We start from the raw sequence: 18609 nt of genomic DNA, 5'->3' as shown, positions 1-18609 counted from the left end.
TATGATATTCTTATCCCTGTCCACAGTATAGAGTCACTAATCAGGTGTTTAACATAACAACACCTTATTGGTGACCTCTGTACAGTATTCCCCATTCCATTACAAGGACAGCCCAAAGCTAAAATTTCCCCTTCCAAAATGTGCAATCACTTCAGCTCGACAATTTCCCATTCTCCTCATAGTAGTCTTGGTTGTCCCACCGAGAAGCAATATGAAGCAGCTACTGTAGGCCACAGATTTCAGAGTGGGCATCACTGTCCTATTTCTTATGTCACCCTCCACCTGTGTAGCTTTAAAAAACAACAACAACAACAATAAAACAAAGGGGCACTTTTAGCTTCAGGTACTCAAGCAACACTCATATCTATGAAGCAGTCATTCAGTTCATTGGGAGTAACAAACCCTGAAATCCCTCTCAGCAACTTTACTACCTGCTCCAGCTGATCATCTCCTGTCTTATATCTGCACATTACAGTTCCCACTTCCAGGTGCACATAAAAGGCAAAAAAAAAACCAACAAAGAAATATATTAAATGGAACTGGAGAAGGATTGGGCTCTGCTACATCACAGATGTGATTGCATATTCTGTGGCATGTCACAAGAATGATGGACTCATTCCAAGACAGGTCTGGAGGCAAACTGGGTGAAAGGTTAGGTACGGCTGTATAAAGTAAGAGAAATCAGAAAACATGTGGGGACATATGCCAACCTGAAAAGCTGAGAGAGAGAGAGAGAGAGAGAGAGAGAGAGAGAGAGAGAGACCAGCAAGGGAGATGCTGGAGACTTCTCTGTGAACTGAAAATAGTAGCGAAGGTCTACAAAACGTGTGACCTACCAGATCATAGGAAGCCCACCCACCATCTATTGGGGCCTGCCAAGTGCTTAGCAACTCCTGAGTTTTTGCAGAACCAGCAAAGTAACAAAGGCAGGTTTCTGAAACTCCTAGTGGAATACCATACCTGGTTGGTGGCCTGCAGTCAATTTAGTGAGCCAAAAATTGTATGCAGGAATTCTCACTGATTTACAAAAAGAAGCAGTCCCACATCAGTGTACCTAGCAATAGAAGCACAAGTATGAAGGAAAATAATCCTTAGTGACCTGTTCAAAAATAGCTACATCTACATGGACAAAGCTTTGTAAAAAACAAACATGATCACATACTGACAAAGGCAAAAATCATTCCAAGGGAGGGACAAAAGATTAACATTAGAAATATTTGAGTAGCAGACAGAACAGCTTGCTCTGGAGTAAAAGTTAGTCTGAATGGAATCCATTTTTTATAAGTACTTTTATTACTCAACTTAAAAATCCAAATGCCACCAGTAAGTGGATTGAACTCATTTTTGCTTGGCCCATAGGTGTACCCATTTTGGTCCCCCAAAATGGCTTAATCTCTTCCTATAAGCATAAACTGTGTATCTTAAATATACAGATGTTAAAAAGGTGCAGAAAGCAAAGTGCAAAGCAATCCTAAGCAAATCTACTCTGATGTAAGTTCCACAAAATTCAGTAGGGCTTACTCCTAGGTAAGTGTGTATAGAACTATGCGCACAGGCATAATTAGTTTTCATGTTCCCTTAATAAGAATGCCCAACAAGAAAATACCCATCTAGTTGCTGAATCTGCTTGCCTGAGTGTTAAAGAATCAAAATAAATAAAAGCAAACACAGGCAGGTAAAACCTAACCTGAATCTATTATGTATGAAATACGCACCAAGCAATTCAAAAAGAAGAACGCACAGGTTATAGGCCATAATTAATGCTGCAATGTATTTTCTACTTCTGCCGCTGTAGGCAGTTCTCTCTACCTTTACTTCTGAGGAAGATTATTTTCTTCACAAGGGAATGATTTGATCACTAGGCTTAATTTCTTGGAAAAAAGGAGCAAACAATGAGAAATTTTCTTAATTCACAAGAAAAGTGCTCAACTCTGACACTATAACAGTTTATGTATAGTAATAGCTCAGTGGACTTTTACAAGACCACTACAATCAAAACAAGGTTCAGGCCTATGCTTGAAATATTTTCCAATTACGTGTGTGTCATACACAGTGACTATTTCACTACAACAAAAAATATAAACAGAGGCAGATAAGAGGAGGGACAGTGATTCAAAATAAAAGTATATTTCCCTGGAGAACTGTCCTAGTTTACTAATAAGCCACTCTCCACTTACAGGCACATCTCATATTGTGCTCCTCCTTTGCTGTGAGGACTTTTTGCATTTAAGCAAGAGACCTGCTGAGAGAACTCCACCTATATTCTTCCAACACAATGAATGAAGAGAACACTGTAATGAATGACAACCATGTGTTAGCAAAATGGTCATTTTCAAAGCTATTAATGCGGCAGCAGGTTACCAATCATATCTCCAAATTAGGTGTTGGCACTTCTATACCTATGAGAAGGCTCCTGAGACTAGTAGCTAATGTCAGTCTGTTCAAGTAGCAGGTAGGGACAGAGTCATAGATCCTCAGAGAGTTATAAGTTGGCAGCCTGCTCCAATAAAGGTCCAGAACTCAACTGAGGTTTATATAACTTTTGAGACAGATGAGCTCTCTTTTTTCTGCCCCCTTCCTGAAGAGTGGAGAGCCTTAAAGGGACAATTCTCTGGCCTGGAGCTGAGCACATCATCACCTCTCCTTCAGTTCACAACTCATGCACAACCGGCGCTGGTGAGTGAATACTAGGAAAAAATGAGGCCTCTGGTACAGAGGTTGACTCCTTTCAGGAGATTGACCTGCAAAAGGATGCAAGCTATCCTGTTGTATCTTGTTTTATCAACAAGGTATCTTGTTGTCTTGTGAGCTCCCTGAGGCATCAGGTGGGCCACTGTGAGATAGAGGAAACTGGACTAGGTAGGCCTTTGGTTAGATCCAGTGGGACTCTTCTTATGTTCAGGGGACGCTTGCTACGTGTGTTCTACCTGGGGGTCCAAGCTTGAGACCTCTGGATCAAGGAGCTCCTTGCTATCGGGTTCATGCAACAGCCCTCCTGATCCAGCTGGCTTCTCTCTCCTAGTATCAGAATCCTGACTGCTGCTGTTGCTCACAGTTATGTTTCATTGGGTCAGAAACCCCAACAAGTCAAACAGAACACTAGTTTTCGGAGCAAGAGCCTATACTTTAATGTGGTCATTTCTTAGAGAGATGATGCTAATTGTTGTTCTGCCCATGCCTGGTTGGCTACTGGTGCAGTTATAGTTAAATAAATTTGGTCTATTTATACATGGCCATCAGCTTTGTAGGCACTAAGTAAAATTCACCCACAAACAATTGCTGCCTGAAGTATATCAGCTGGAAAGATAAGCTTGCATTAAGTACGGGGACCCATTCAAATATATGATGTCTGAAAGCATCAAGCACCACCACTATATATTTGTCAATAAAGACCCCAGCAATTTATCTTACTGATCTAACACCCAAGAGTCACCACCTTTCCCTAGCACAGAGAAAGATTTCTCTTTCTGGTTGTAATTGAAACAACCCTTCACAGTGAATTATGGAAAGACTACAAATGTCCAGCAACAGCAGATAATGCAAGTTATTTAGGGCTCCCCCCAAAAATGCAGAAACAAACTTAGAACAGCAGCAGTGATGTGCACTCTCTCAATACCGAAAAAATGAACCCAAAGAGTAAAACGTAATCCTAACACACAAAGCTGTTCCTTTTTACAAAAACAACAAACTGACAAGGATCATAAAACAAAAGTTGCTGCTATTTCTGATTAAGAGGATGATAGATTAAAAATATATATCCTTTACTGGATTCATGTATGCAAACATCCATAATTATATGGGAATCTTTACAGAATAAAAGGGGGGGGCTATGCCAGTCACAGTTGAGCAGGTAGTTCAGTTACTTGTGCAAGTAAAAATGCTTTTAATAATCTCTAAATGAACTTGAATAGATTTTTAATATTAAAGGTATTTAATTACTCATGAATCTCATATTAAAAAAACAACTAAAGCTGTTTGCTGCTAAAGTTAGAAGCTGTACAGATTTGCTCTCTTACAGTTGCAATATTTTCAGTTAAGAATATATATAGAACAAAATATGGGGCACAACTATTTTAGTAGTTAATTCATCTTCCTTTGAGAATTTGATGAATAACAGGAAGCAGAAAAGAACTGTCTATTAAATATATACGAGTACTTTGATTTCTTCTGATGAGGATAAAAACTATTTTAAAAAGTAATGGGATGATACTGTTGGATGTGTCATTCCAGATCAGGGGTGTCCAAAGTTTTTGGCAGGAGGGCCACAGTGTCTCTCTAACACTGTGTCGGGGGCCAGGGGAAAAAAAAGAATTAATTTACATTTAAAATTTGAATAAATTTACATAAGTTTGCATAAATGAATATATTAAAGATGAACTTATATGAATGAATGCAAGCCTTACAATAGCTCAAGACCTATAAAAGGCCTTGCACAAAGCAAGGCTGGCCTTTCCTTTGCTGCCGCTGCTGCATCACAGACATGAAACAACAAGCAGTGGAGGGAGCCCTCGTTCCACAGTTCACACGAAAGGTTGAAGGCCATCATGCTGAGAGCAGCTGCGTCGGGCCAGTGTGGGCTCAACAAATCTCTGGAGGGCCAGAGGCTCATTGGAGACTGGGGCTCACTGAGGGCCACATTAAGAGGCCTCGAGGGCTGCAAGTGGCCCCAGAGTCGGGGTTTGGGCACCCTGTTCCAGATGAAATTTGGATAAAAATTATGGGAGTTCAGATCACCTCCTCCATTCAAATGCCACAGAGAACTTTTACATCATTATAGCAATGATACCTGACCCCTTATAGGTTGAACAAGATCTATAGTAATGCTATAGGTTCTGCAGTTCCCAAACTCTCCAGGAGTTTGGAAGCCACAGTAAGTTTTTGCAAGGTAACGGAGAATGCAGCGACATGATCCCCAGGACCATGATGCTGCCAGGGATGCCAGGCTTCTTTTTACTTATTGGCAGCAGCAGTAGCCTCCCAGGGTGCTGAAAGACTCTGTAGGGCTTCCCAAGCCTCAGAAAATATAGAAAAAGATTGCTACAAACGTCCGGTTTTCGATCGCAAAATTGTAAGTGGGTCACAATCTTTATTTTTACATTTTCTGAGACTTGGGGAGCCTGCGGAGGCTTCTGTGGGGCTACCCGCATCCCTGGGAGGCTGCTGCTGCCAGTAAGTAAAATGAAGTCTCTGGAAGTGACACAATCCTGGGGATCATGTTGCTGCATTCCCCCCCCTTCCCCTTAAAGGGACAAATACAGAGCTCCTCAGGCTGGGACGTGCGACACCCCAGTTTGAGAACCTCTGGTGTAGGTAGATTACCAGCAGTGTATGCAACCCAAAGCAGATGTAATGAATACAAGGTGGAAGTGTCCTTCCAAACGTCTCCCTCAAATAAATTTTTAAACATACATTTGACTTTTAAAATGCCTTCACTGCTTCTGCTACACATATATTTTTCCAACATCAACATATGTTTGATCAACTATGTGAACGATGAAGAACCAGACATTTGAAATAGAACTACAAGGTAAAAAAAAGATTAGTTCATTTACTGGATTTTACATCTGAAAATGCATTTCACTGCCTTTAAGATTCTGGCAGACTTCTGCTCTCAAAATTTTAAAAAGCAAGCCATTCTCTTTCAGTCTTGCCTGACTTGCTAATCAAAGCTGTGCATTACAACAAAGCCTTTGGCTCACTCTCCAACACAGTCCACACACTCCCTCCTTTCCGAGCCTGCAGTGAAGTTATAATACTGAATTTGTGGCATTACAGTTATTACCAAGGCTACAGGCTCAAATCAAAAAGTACTATGACTTCCTGGCAGGATTGAGGAGGAGAAAAAGCTGGACTATGAAAAAGCTTTTAGACACACATAAAGGGCTTCAACAATTAAACTGGAGAGACAAAGATCTTCGCAAGGTGCATTTCTCTAGGGACAAATTTTTTGAAGTTGCAATAATGTTGCATTCTTACGTAAGTCCTCACAGCCACAATACTCTCTTGAAGTATAATTAAGAGCTGACAGTTCCCACTTTTAAAACTACCAATTTTCAAATAAGACCCAAGCGTGTCAAATACAAGTGTGTTTTGTAGGCTACTTCACACAACACGGAAGGGTAAACTCAGGTTTGTTACAAAGTGCACACTCAAGAAACAGCTGCAGCCAACTAGAGCGCATAGAAAAGTGTAGCTGTATGATACACGTTTGAAAGCATTCACATTTGACATTTTTACATGTTAGCGTGTACACCTAACACCCAGAGTGTACACCTAACAAATGTCATGTGCAAAGTTAAATGATTAGAGAACTGTGCACATTATATAATAGTTTCTCCTATCCAGCTATGCAAGCACAGAAATAAATAAAAACCCAAGTCTCCCCTTCATACAAAGTCTCTCTAATGTACAATTTATGTGTACATTTTTCCCATGAAGAGAAGGAACAAAAGTAAGGATTATGTGAGCTTCACATTGGATCGGCGAAGTCAACCCATCTTGACAGAAAAGAGAGCCCAGTAGGGGCTTAGGAATATAATGTAGAAGGCAAGGATGCTTTTTATTTTCTCAACAACAGTCCAACCTATCCAAGAAAGGTTCACATTTAAAATTGAAGGCTAACATAACAATTTAACAGTTTAACATAACTATTTTTATGTTTATTAATTTGAAATTTGTTTCATCAACATAACTCCATGGAGATGGCTTAGAACATATCAAACAATAAAATCCATGAAGTTATAAAAACTACAGTCACAATATATCCATACACACACCCCAACTTAAGAAATGCAGGTAAAAAAATACTTTTCATTTAAAAGCCACTCACAACCTCCTCTCCCAAGAAATGTTATAACAGAGCTCTTTGATGCAGCAAATGAATTGTTGAATATATACAAAAAAAACCCACACTGCAGTATTTATTAAGAATATTTATACTAAAATGTATAGGTTACTGTTAAAATATGAGTCAGAAGAGGAACAGGTAAAGGAATTTATGATACAAGGGGCTAAAAACATTGGTCATGAGATTTTAAAGGAGCAATGGGAAAATTTGTGGGCCAAAAGACTGAAATTCACGTTAAACGTAAATCTTAAGAGAATTTTTATAAAACAATGTATAGATGATATACAACACAAGCTAAATTAGCAAAAATGTATGAAAATGTACCTAATAGATGCTGCAAATGTAAGCAACAGGAGGGTTCATTCTAAAGACTTCCTGTTGAGGAAACGGCAGGTTGATAGCTGCTCCTGGGGTCCTCCTGGGCCTCCTGGGGCCCACACTGAAGAAGATTTATGCTCCCTGTATTTAAAACGGAGCACAGTCTTCATTTTTCATTCCTGTGTCAACTTCTAGTAGTAGAGGCTGGTAGAATTCGACACAGTCTGAGTGTATGAAGGGGTAAACAACACCAGCTCAACTCCTCAAGTAGGCAACAAAACCAAGCCCCCCCCCCAAACTTTATTTTGCATTTTTAAGGCAAGAAGTGAAGATTTATGAGGATCTAATTTGATAGCCAAGATAAGATTAATTATCAACAGAACAATGAATAAGAAAGGAGCTTTCAAAGAAGGGAGTACTTTCTTTTTAAGGGGAGAAAATATGTGGGACTGAATAGTAAGGTGCTGGAAAGCATTCAGCAAGGTGGAAGGGCTGAAGAAAGAGTTTTTGGATTGAATAGAAATCAAAGTAATTTAAAGTGGTTGTCCTTTCCTGTTTGGTATTCTTGACATTCTTGGAGAAGTTGTAAGAACAATAATCTATAAAGTGCTTTCATAATGCGAAAACAGGGATCTTTTAAGGATAGTGACATCTACAGTGAAAGAGAAGAAATGCAGGAGTCAACAGTCAGTTAATGCAGTGTTATTCAAACTGTGCGGTGCGGCTCTTTAGGGAGGCACCAGGAACTCAAAGGGGAGGCGTGGGATGTCCTCTCGCAGCGATACAGTCACACCCCTGGGCAGAATACAAGCCCGTCTTCTACGCTTCTTTTTAAAGCAGAAGAAATGGGAGTTGCTCAGCTGCGAGAGTGGCTGCTGCCACCCCACCCTCTTTTCCCTCCACTCCCAGGCTGCCGCCTTCTGTGTTCAACTGCATGTTGTTTCCAAAGCTCTTGGACTCCAAACCCCATCTGGCAAGCACCAAGCATGCTCAGCTTGCAGTCCTTAACCCTCGCTGATCCTTGTCTGGTTGGTTCCTAGTTCCCAGCCTGGGATCGCTTCTCATCAAAGTGAAATCTCTCATTTCAACCCCCTCCCTCTTCCACTCCCCCCTTTCGATCTCCAAACTTTCCCTCCCCCTCCCCAAATAAAATGCTTCCTATTTTACCAGTCACCAGGAGTCTTAAAGTTGTTTCCATGTAGTTGGCAAAGGGGAGGGGAGAGAGAGAGAAGCACACACTTTACTTGGCCAGGAGCAGAAAAAGGGTACTGTTTTTAAAGTGATTAATCTTGTTGTTTGACTGAAGAGGAAAGGTTGTATTTTTAAAGGGATGAATCTTGCTATTTGAAAGGAATACTTATCAGCCACTGACTGATGAAGTGATTGCCAGCCCAATCCTATCCACACTTTCCTGGGAGTAAGCCCCATTGACTCTAATGGGACTTACTTCTGAGTAGACATGCATAGGCTTGAGCTGTGCATCTCCTAGTATAGAAGACAAATCAGCTTCCTAACCAAACCCTTATCAGCCCTGATATATTTTCATGGTCTACTTTTGTTTTCCCCACCAGCTGCCGGAAAAATTTAATTTCATTAAATTAAGAAAGGGTTCAATCCTATCCAAGGAGAATGGGAGAAATGACTAGTTGGATTGGCGTCCACAGGGGTTTGTGTGTGTGTGGGTGTGTGTGTGTGTGTGGGTGTGTGTAATGTTGGTCAGACTGGTTGTTCACAAAGTTCATTTGATAAAACAATTCTATTGGTATGCTTACAAAGTTAAAAAAATGAGTCCTGGACCAGACAAAATCTACCTACTCCAGCATCCTGTCTCCAACAGTGATCAGCAGCTGATCATTTATAAAACATGTATACTGCTGTGTATTAATAATATATTTTTAAGATGTGCATTTAATTAATGATATGATTAATATAATTAATATTAATATAGTTAATTTATATTTAATATTTTATATTATAATAAATATAATATTATAATATTATATTTAATATAGTTAATATTTCTGGCCACTTCCTGTTTAATGATGTCACTTCCAGCCCTCAGGAACATGATGGGGAGTCATGGCCAACAGCCATGGGGGTCAAGGGAGCCATTGGCCGGAAAAACTCAGTTCCACTGAGTTAATGAAATGGCAGGATGAAAGACTGATCACGGAGGTAAAATTATTACAGACTCTACTCACTGTTCAGTGTCTGCAACAGCTTTTAGAGAGATATGAAGAAAGAACTGAGAAAAAGATAGATGTGAAAATTGAAGGAATGTTACAAAAACTTCAAAACATCGGTGTTCGGTTGAAAAAAATACTCAAACATCATTAGAAGAAAAGCAGAAGAGGAAACCTCAAGGAACAGAGGAAGTACAAGGAACAGAATTTCCTTGTACTTGGAAATTAATAGACATGTGATCAGACATCAAAGATGTCCCATTAGGGAGGCAGAAAGGAGACTAGAGGGAGGCACTGCACTAGAGGGAGGCAGAAAGGAGAGTATTTGGCTCTCTGTATTTTTATTCACAATTTCACTCAATTTTTATAGCAAAATCAAACACTTCTTTTAAAATCATTCATGGGAAAGATGTCTTGATCTTGACATTTACACTTTGAATAGCTTCAAGGTGAAATTCAATGTTTCACAACCACTCTACAGGTTGTGAAACCACTCACACTGGTCACTCATTCAAGGTGAAATTCAATGTTTCACAACCACTCTACTGATTTTCAAGTCACTTGTTTGATGTCTATGTCTACACAACTTAACATTCAGGTTTACACCCAGTAATTAATACCAACTATAATTAATAATTGTGTTTTTCAAATGCCCTTCCCTATTCTACTATTGTTATCAAAAGCCAAATATGATATGAGGATTGTGTGCATACTTCAGGTTTTAGAGGTAGTTTATCTCTGAATGCCAGATGCAAGTGAATCGCAACAAGCTACAGCAGAGGTTCTTAAACTGGGGCGTCATGATGCCCCAAGCCTGAGAATCCCTATTATTTCCTCCTTAAGGGGTGGGGGGTGAGGGGGAAGGCAGCAATGCAATCTTCAAGATTGTGCCACTGCTGGGGACAAAAGGGGTCCCCAGACAGCAGCTCTGGCCTCCAAGGGGGTGTGGGGAGCCCTGCCAATGGCTCTTCAGGGCTTCCCAAGCCTCAGAGTGTTGAAATAAGTGATTGTGATCCACTTCCAATTTCACAATCACATAATGGAAGTAGGACACAATTACTTCTTCTTCTTTTTTTTTTTAACATTCTGAGGCTTGGGAAGCCCTGCAGGGCTTCTTATTCCCCCTCCTTATCCCCCCTCCGGTGGCCAGAGCTGCCACCTGTAAATACCCCCCCTTGTCTCCAGCAGCAGCGTGATCCTAGGGATTGCATCACTGCCTTCACTCTTTCCCTACCAAGACTTTCCTTGGTTCCCAAACTCCAGAGTTTGGAGGACTCCAAGAGAGTTTGGGAACTGCTGGGCTACTGGTATCTTGCCTTGTGAATTCTCAGAAGCATCTGCTGCCACTGTGAGACACAGGAAACTGGACTAAATGTGCCTTTAAGCCGTGTCCAGTAGGGCTTTCTTATATTCATATATTTGGAATGTAAGGAGACAATAGCTACCCATATACACATCAGAAGTACTGTAGTTTCCCAAAATTCACTCATACTTGCTGGGAGGACTGAAATGACCTGCATCCATTTCACCTGGCTGCATTTGAGAGAAAGATGAGATAGCCAGCTCCACTCCATTAGCGTGTCTAGGATCAATTACCATTTGGTTCTCTCCTCCAAGAACTGCCTCCATTATCAGCCATTACACTTGGTCACTATGGGCCCAATCCTATTAAATTTTCCAGTGGCGGTGCAGCTGTGCCAATAGGGTATGCACTGACTCCTGTGGTGGGAAGGCAGTCACAGAGGCCTGCTTAAGGTATAGGAACATTTGTTCCCTTACCTTGGGGCTGCATTGCAGCAGCACCGGTGCTGGAAAGTTTTATATATGAAAACCACAGATATGGGTGACTGTGGATTGATTTCATTTTTTTCAAGCATTCAGGCTGTCAGCAGCCTACTCACATCATACTATAAGCTTGAATGCTTATAGCAACCTGTTAAAGCAAGAAAAACTTTGTTAAGCTTTCAAACAATGCTAATGGGAGAACTGAATCCACAGATACTGGATTGGATTCATGATTCAAACACCTTGAAGGACAAAGACTTGCCTGTATATCTTTTTCAGTTATATGGAACCAAATGGTTGAAGCAATATACAGTATTTTTCTTTTTATACTTAGCCAACATTAAAATTATATTACAATATGTATTATATTACAATATTTCAAGCAAAGTAAAAAAAAGTGATACATACATGACTGTGTTAATACCTGCCAGTTGCTGGAACATTTGTAGACCACAACCCACAATTAACTCTCTTCGAGTTGGAGGATAGGTCAGCATTCTGCAGATCACAGGTCCAGCTTTAAAAAAAAAAAAAGGTAAATTAACCTACCAATTAAGTATTTTCCATCATGTCAGATGCCCCCATTCCATTAACTGTGCAAACTACCTTCACATCCTTCCTACTGATAGCAGCTTAAAATGAAGATAGCCAATTACCACATATCAACTGGTCTCAAATACTGTCATTCTAAAACTCAAGTCAATAAAAGAAAATGCTTCAAATCTCTTGAAGGGCAAAGGTATCAAGACAGGCATATCAAGAAAACAGAAAGTGCAAATACTGTTGTGGAAGTGGTACCATAGGCCACTAATACCATCATTAATCGGGTGGCATACAGCCTGCATAGGCCCCACTCTTCCATCAGAATTTTTCCTAGTCTGCAATGTATTAAAATCCTTGCTTAACAGCAAAGTTATCGAGGAGCTTATGTTTCCTAACGGCCACTCCCGGTGGAATCTGCATCTTAAGAACAATGACAGTATAAATGGATTTGCTGCTGTAGCAACAGAAGATCAAACACAAAACACAGTTGAGATAAATTGACACCCCAACATTACACAGATTAAAAGTGTTACATGATTTACAGAAATCTTTAAAAATGGGGTTCTTTCTTCAGTTTTCAATTGTTCATATTTAAAAAGAAAAAATACTTTCAAGTACACCTGCAACAATTGTTCATACAAGGTTCTAAACAATTCAATCAAAATTCCTACCAACTCACAGCCCAATCCTATCCACACTTCTCTGGGAGTAAGCCCCATTGACTCAAATGGGACTTACTTCTGAGTAGACATGCATAGGATTGGGCTGTCAGTTGGTAAAATCATTGCAGCCCCCTAGAGAAAAGCACATAATAGAGTATCAGCAGGGGAACTGAAAGTTTTATTACCAAAACATTATAAAATATATCTACACATGGAACAACAAAAGAGTAAAGTGGGTTTTTTTAAAGCTTCTTTGTGCAATTTCTGCTATCAAATTTTATTTCCATATTTTAACTAACAATGTGTCCATAAAACAGACAACAAAATATCAGATCATATTCATGTTCACAGCACTTTTACAACCCAAAAATTGCTCTGGTCATTAATGTTATGTATTGCACCAACATTTTATGTCTAGTCAGTGCATTCCATATATCAAGCATTTTCTTTATCAAAACACATTCAAACCAATAGGTCCATTACAAAAACTCACATTCCATTTTGACATTTATACACAGGTTCACCTAAGAATCTGTTCCAGGACTCCCATGAATGCCAAATTCCACAGATAGTGAAATCCAAGAGAGCTGCTAGCAAACACAGGTTACAAGCCGTAATGTGTATGTGCTGATATTAGATAATATTGGGCTGTATCAGAATGCCAGATGCAAGGGAGTGCACCAGGATGCAGGTCTCTTGTTGTCTTGTGTGCTCCCTGAGGCAACCTTCAATGGATTGGTGAGCCATTGTGAGATACAGGAAGCTGGACAAGATGGGCCTATGGCCTGATCCAGCGGGGCTGTTCTTATGTTCTAATAAGATAGTTATAAAACTAATTTATTGAAAGTAAAGTTGGGATGCCACAAATTTCAAGAGGAGTCAAGAATTCTGTCCAGCTCATTTTAATAGTCAGGTAAATTTTTAGTCAGAACTAGAGTATAAATTGAACTATCATAACAAATCTTATCTCAATTCCACTAGAAAGGAAAGCAAATCTCTTATCGAGTGAAGCTACTGCAAGTATTTTCTGTCTTCCTTACTTCTCTCTTCCCACTTTCCAAGACACCACATGCACGTGTTCAAGTTACCATACTAGTATCCATGACCATAAGCTTAATTTAGATCATGTTTTCTTCTCCAAGTGCTATTCTCAAATGCTGTTAATTTTGGTGTGAAAGAAGTTACTAGAGGTCTTAAGACCAACTTCATAGGAGTAGTGGACTGCACAAAAATCCTGGCACAAACAAAGGAGAAGGTAATAGCAGACCAGTCACTAAGCTGAAATTATAACTGGAGCTAGAGCAAGCCAGAGAACAGTAGTGATGTTGCCTAAATGTCTAATTGGAAGGAGATGCAAGTGGCTCAATTTCCAAACAGGTATGGCTGGTGCTAGAAAAAATTTGCAGGGGAGAACACTGTAAGGGTGCATGTGCCAGCATGATAAGCTGTTAAACTCTCAGAAAACAAAGTTTTGCCTCACATGCTCCCTGAGAAAGCTCATTAATCACCCATTACTGGAGAATAAGCAACATGCTTATCCTTAAAAAAAAAAATAGCTCTCAACCAAACATGATATCACAATCCATTTCAGCCAATATAATCCACTGAAGGTTGCCATGCAGCTACAGTTTTATTTGCCTTTAATTAAGACAATTTTATCCTATTGGTCAGTTGCCAAAATATGAGAATGAAAAGGTGGGGGGAGATCCAGCTGACCATGCTTGCTCTTAACCACATGTGCATGTCATCCCAGCACAGGCCTCTATTACGTATTAGACCAGTAAGAATAGCGAGCATGCACATACAGTGAAAACTGATAATGCGGCTTAGACCTAACAGCAGCCTGATCTGCACAAATCAGCAGGTGAAGCTTTTCACAGCATGAAGTTACATACTACCACCACCTGATGACTTCTGGTCACACTTTGGTTGAAGGCCTAGTGTTCTCTACAAAAAAGTCAACAGCTTTACTTTGGCAAGACTGCACGTGTATCTGGTGATGTCAGCTGTCATGCAAATGAGCCTACCATCCTACAACAAAAACTGAACCTTTCACTCTCAGTCAAATAATTGTCTTCCACCTCACTTTTGGCCAGTACTCAAGTGTTGCAGCATCTAAGAGAGTAGCAGTAAACTTGTAAGGCAAGGAAATTGATGTACAGAATACCAGTTTCTACAGCACACTTGAAGCACACTTGAATTGCACTCCACACATAGATTCTCAGCTACAGGTGCCAGAACTGTTATAAACAACTTGTTGCCAGCTTCTCTTTATTTCAGTATAGCATTCTGTATAGTACAAGCCCTATATGCTCATAAAATGCCATACAAAATTTGCTCTGCAAATACCAAAAATTACTTTGATATTAGAGCATATAGCCACTATGCTGTCATCAACAACAAATCCATGTCCCCTGCTGCAAGTAAAAGGTATCCAAAAATCAACTATCTCCCAAAGAAAATTCACAGAATCCAGAACACAAAGTGCAAAACAGAAAGCAAGTGCAGCCTCATACGGTGCTTAGAGAGAAACATGTTTCAAATGATCTAAAAAATTATTACATACACAGTGAGGGATTTTCATTGGTTATGACAACCTGTGGCAATTTAGGAGGAAGCTGTCCCAGACCGACAAAAAGGTCCAGTTTCCTAGATTCTGGCTAACTAGCTGAGTTATTGTTTGTTTCATTCTCAGTTGATCAATTACACATAAGCACAGCTTCCATTTATTAGCTAGAATGCCAGGAGCCAAGATAATTTGCTGAAGAACTGGGCTGAATATTGCTTCCACACTCCCCCTAATATCCCTGGTACTATGACAAGAAATTATATTTTAAGAAGAAAGCTAAGAATTTCAGCCAACCTAGAATCCAGATAAACCCACCAACCCAGCACATCACATTGAATTATGATGGTGTGTTTTTTTATTTTATGTGCTCCTCTTATGTCAGCTCTGCAATTTGTTTCATTTTTCAAATTATGAGTATAGGTGTCCTCTCCCCCCATATATCAGTGGATCTGGTTCTCCATACTCCCCATGCCCATTACCTTCATTTAGGTCTGCGGTTTTCAAACTCACAGGGAGTTTGAATCCCGCAGTAAGTCTTTGCGGGGGTGGGGTGGAGCTCAGGGGGGCTGCAGGAGCTTGGTGCACTTGCCCAAGCCCCCTGCATCCCCCCGGGGGTGCGGGGAGCCCTGTGCGACCTTCGGCAGGGCTCCCCGGGTCAGGCAAGGTGACAGCGGAGCGATTGTGCCCCACTCCGCTAAACTGGAAGCAGTGCATGATTGCTCCTCTTCCCCTTTAGACCGGGCTGCAGGGACTGGGGTGCACCCTCCAGTCCCTGAAGCAGCCGTCCCTGGCTGCGGGGAGCCAGGCACGAGCGCCTGCAGGGCTCCTCGGGTCAGAGAAAGTGAGAGTGGGGCGATCGCGCTCCGCTTCTCGTTTTGCGGAAAATGGAATTTTCATATGCATGCAATATTTTGCTAAGTAAATCAGGCTTGCTCAGTAACATGTAACATCTTCTTTAATAGAACTTTCCATGGATTCTAGTAAAGCCATTATGCATATCTAAGTATTGACTTTGTCAAAAGCCTCTCCTGTCATTGAACTATTTTGATCATCATAGTAGATAATCAGTAGTTATCCCAAGTTGTTTCCTACACTCGTATTTATTAAATATTTATCCATAAGCCTGCTGTTGAGAAGAAGTTTGTTTTTAAAAAATAGTCAGATTAGTTGCAAATCTTTTGGGAACTCAAGAAAACACAATTAACCTAATGTTACTGTTTCACTGCTTGCTTCTCAAACCAAAAGATTTTGAGACATTTTAAGCCTAAATAACTTATTAGCATACTAAAGGTTTCAATACATGCTGTAAAATATTTTGCTGTTCCTAGTACGCTGGAATAACAACTATGAGATATCTCAAAGCATGCGTGGTTTAGACTTCATATTAGGAATTGTGTGGGCTTATGTTTATAGATTTTTTTTTAAACTGAAGGTCCCCGATGGCCTTTGCACATATTGCTGTTCTTGTTGCTAGGATACACTCAAAAAAGATTCCACAAAAGGTTTGCACCATCATGAACTCAAAAGCAATCTTGGAAATGATGAAAATACACTTCAGTTTCTCCATAGCTGAAACCAACCTCCATAAAACAACAAAGACATGTTTAAGAAGGATGTTAACCTAATAAAACTGAACAACCCAGATCACATTCTACAGGATCTTTTAGTGGAGCCATGCTGTAAATTCCACTTTCTTTAGAAGGGTGGTTTGTGATAAAGTATAAGAGGGTGGTGGATATAAAAGAGGCAAACAACTCCAGTTAGGGATTAGTTCAGAAAACCTGAGCAATACCACTACTGACCCATTACCCAGCTACTACTTAAATGATTACGGAGGTCTCATATTATGAGAGGAGGTCAATACTTCTCTAAACAGCTTAAGCCACTGATGCTCAACTCAACAGTTGCTTAGAATTATGGCTGATTAATTCTGGCTTTTTGCAGAAACTGCAATCCTGCCATAGTAACTTTGTATTAATCACAGTAATCCTTACAAAAACTCTGTAGGACATGTCACAGTATTGCCCTATATTGCAGATAGAAGGGCTGAAAGATTGACATTTTTCTCCTTTAAAAATTTTTAAGAGAAAAATAAAGCTAGAACTTTTTAATTCTTTTTTCAATAAAATTAGCATTTCATTTGTGCTAAAATGAAGAGTAGCTACATAAATGAAGAATTAGAGTTAAAGATCAATCAATACTATCATCAGTACAGTCATTCACACTTTAATTTCACTGCTTTGCTAAACACAATTTTAGAAAGCCACTAAAATCTAGCTTTTTCAAAAGGAACACACACCATGCAATTATAGAAAAGGATTATACTATATCCCCTCTTATTAATTTAATCAGGAGCTTCATGCTAAGAGAAAAATATATGCAATTTAATTCTATATATTATTGAAATGACATAAATTATACATTTTTTGAAATCAATTCTGAAGATTTCTTCAGGAAAGTTGAAAAGTGGAAATATTCTCAGGTCCAGTATTACAAAATGAAGGCAATATCCAGCTGTCTGTTATAAGGTTATGAGATTTGTGTGCTAGGATTTGGACTCACCAACTGTTTGTGTCAGGCTCTGGCCCCACTGTGAGTCCAAGAACAATGCCCACAGAGCCATGCTTGGCATTCTCAATGGTGGGTGCATCCCCTGCCCTTGTGGGAGCCCACTCCAACCTGCATGGTCCATGAGGACATGACATCTGGACACTGGCCTGGCTACCGGACACCTGCATGGCCAATGAAGATGGAGGCAGTGAGGGAGGGATGGCTGACACAGAAGCTGAGCCAAGCGTACAGTCCAGTGCAGAAGCAGCATGGTTCAGCAGCCTTGGGAGCAACAGAGCAGTCCTGTCCTTATGGACTTCTGGGGGTGAAGCCAGGAGGGTCTCCCAGGACTATGTAAACCAGCCTGGGGCATATGATGAGAAGGCCAGAGAGGAACAGCTGCCAGAGGGCCTGGCTCAGAGACTACCTCTGGTAGACCAAGTCCTACCCCAGACCAGGCTGTTGAAGGAGCCACTGTGGGCTATGTGGAAAAGGACAACAGGTGGAAAAACCTTCCCATGTCACCTTCTGAGGCTCTCTCCCCCTTCCTGGGTCAGCAGCCAAAATCCCTCGAGAGAAAGCCTTTATCCACACAGACCTGCACTACCAGACAGTGAGTTAAGCCCCACCTACTCCGACCACAGGGGTGACCACTCTCAAAGGTGAGAATGTGAATGCTGCCAGGGGAATTTGGAAGCAGGAAGATGACAGCACATAATTGCTAAGAGTGCAGCATTCAAGGAAAATGACAAAGGAGGCAGGCTGTCCCCAAGCCTCAGAATGCCTTAAAAGGCATTAAAATGTCACTTCTAGCTTCCGAAATCTGTTGAGGTTCAGATTGAGCCAGATACACAGATAAACAGGCTCAACCTTTACTTGTTCGCTAATCAATTCAATGGGTCAGTCCACCATACTCTTATGGTCCTCCATACTTTGTATTGATATTGTTAAATGAGAAGGGTTCCCCACAGCACTCTTTGTTGGTCCTCCAAGGCCAACTTTCTCCTGCCCTTCAGCCAACTGTAACCTTCCACATAAGTAGCTTCAGGGTATACAGAAGAGATAGTTTCATGGAGTTTCATCCACCAAACCTCCTCTATTCACCCAAGGCAATTCTCAGGTCAAAAAGTAAGTGAAAGCACCTGTCCCTAG

The 18609-nt window shown here is 40.5% G+C and overlaps 1 protein-coding gene across 1 annotated transcript in view; it reads right to left on the bottom strand.

Annotated features, from left to right (window-relative positions):
* SLC2A13 (solute carrier family 2 member 13) overlaps positions 1 to 18609 on the bottom strand; it is a 111938-nt gene that overhangs the window by 64360 nt on the left and 28969 nt on the right. The window contains exon 4 of the mRNA XM_066634136.1: positions 11542 to 11650. Coding sequence (XP_066490233.1) covers positions 11542 to 11650 — 109 coding nt within the window. The remainder of the gene's footprint in view (positions 1 to 11541; positions 11651 to 18609) is intronic.

Source organism: Tiliqua scincoides, chromosome 7 (genome assembly GCF_035046505.1).
Source record: "Tiliqua scincoides isolate rTilSci1 chromosome 7, rTilSci1.hap2, whole genome shotgun sequence".
Lineage (NCBI taxonomy): Eukaryota > Metazoa > Chordata > Lepidosauria > Squamata > Scincidae > Tiliqua > Tiliqua scincoides.
The sequence above is the reverse complement of the archived record's forward strand: the minus strand, read 5'-3'. Positions and strand labels throughout refer to the sequence as shown.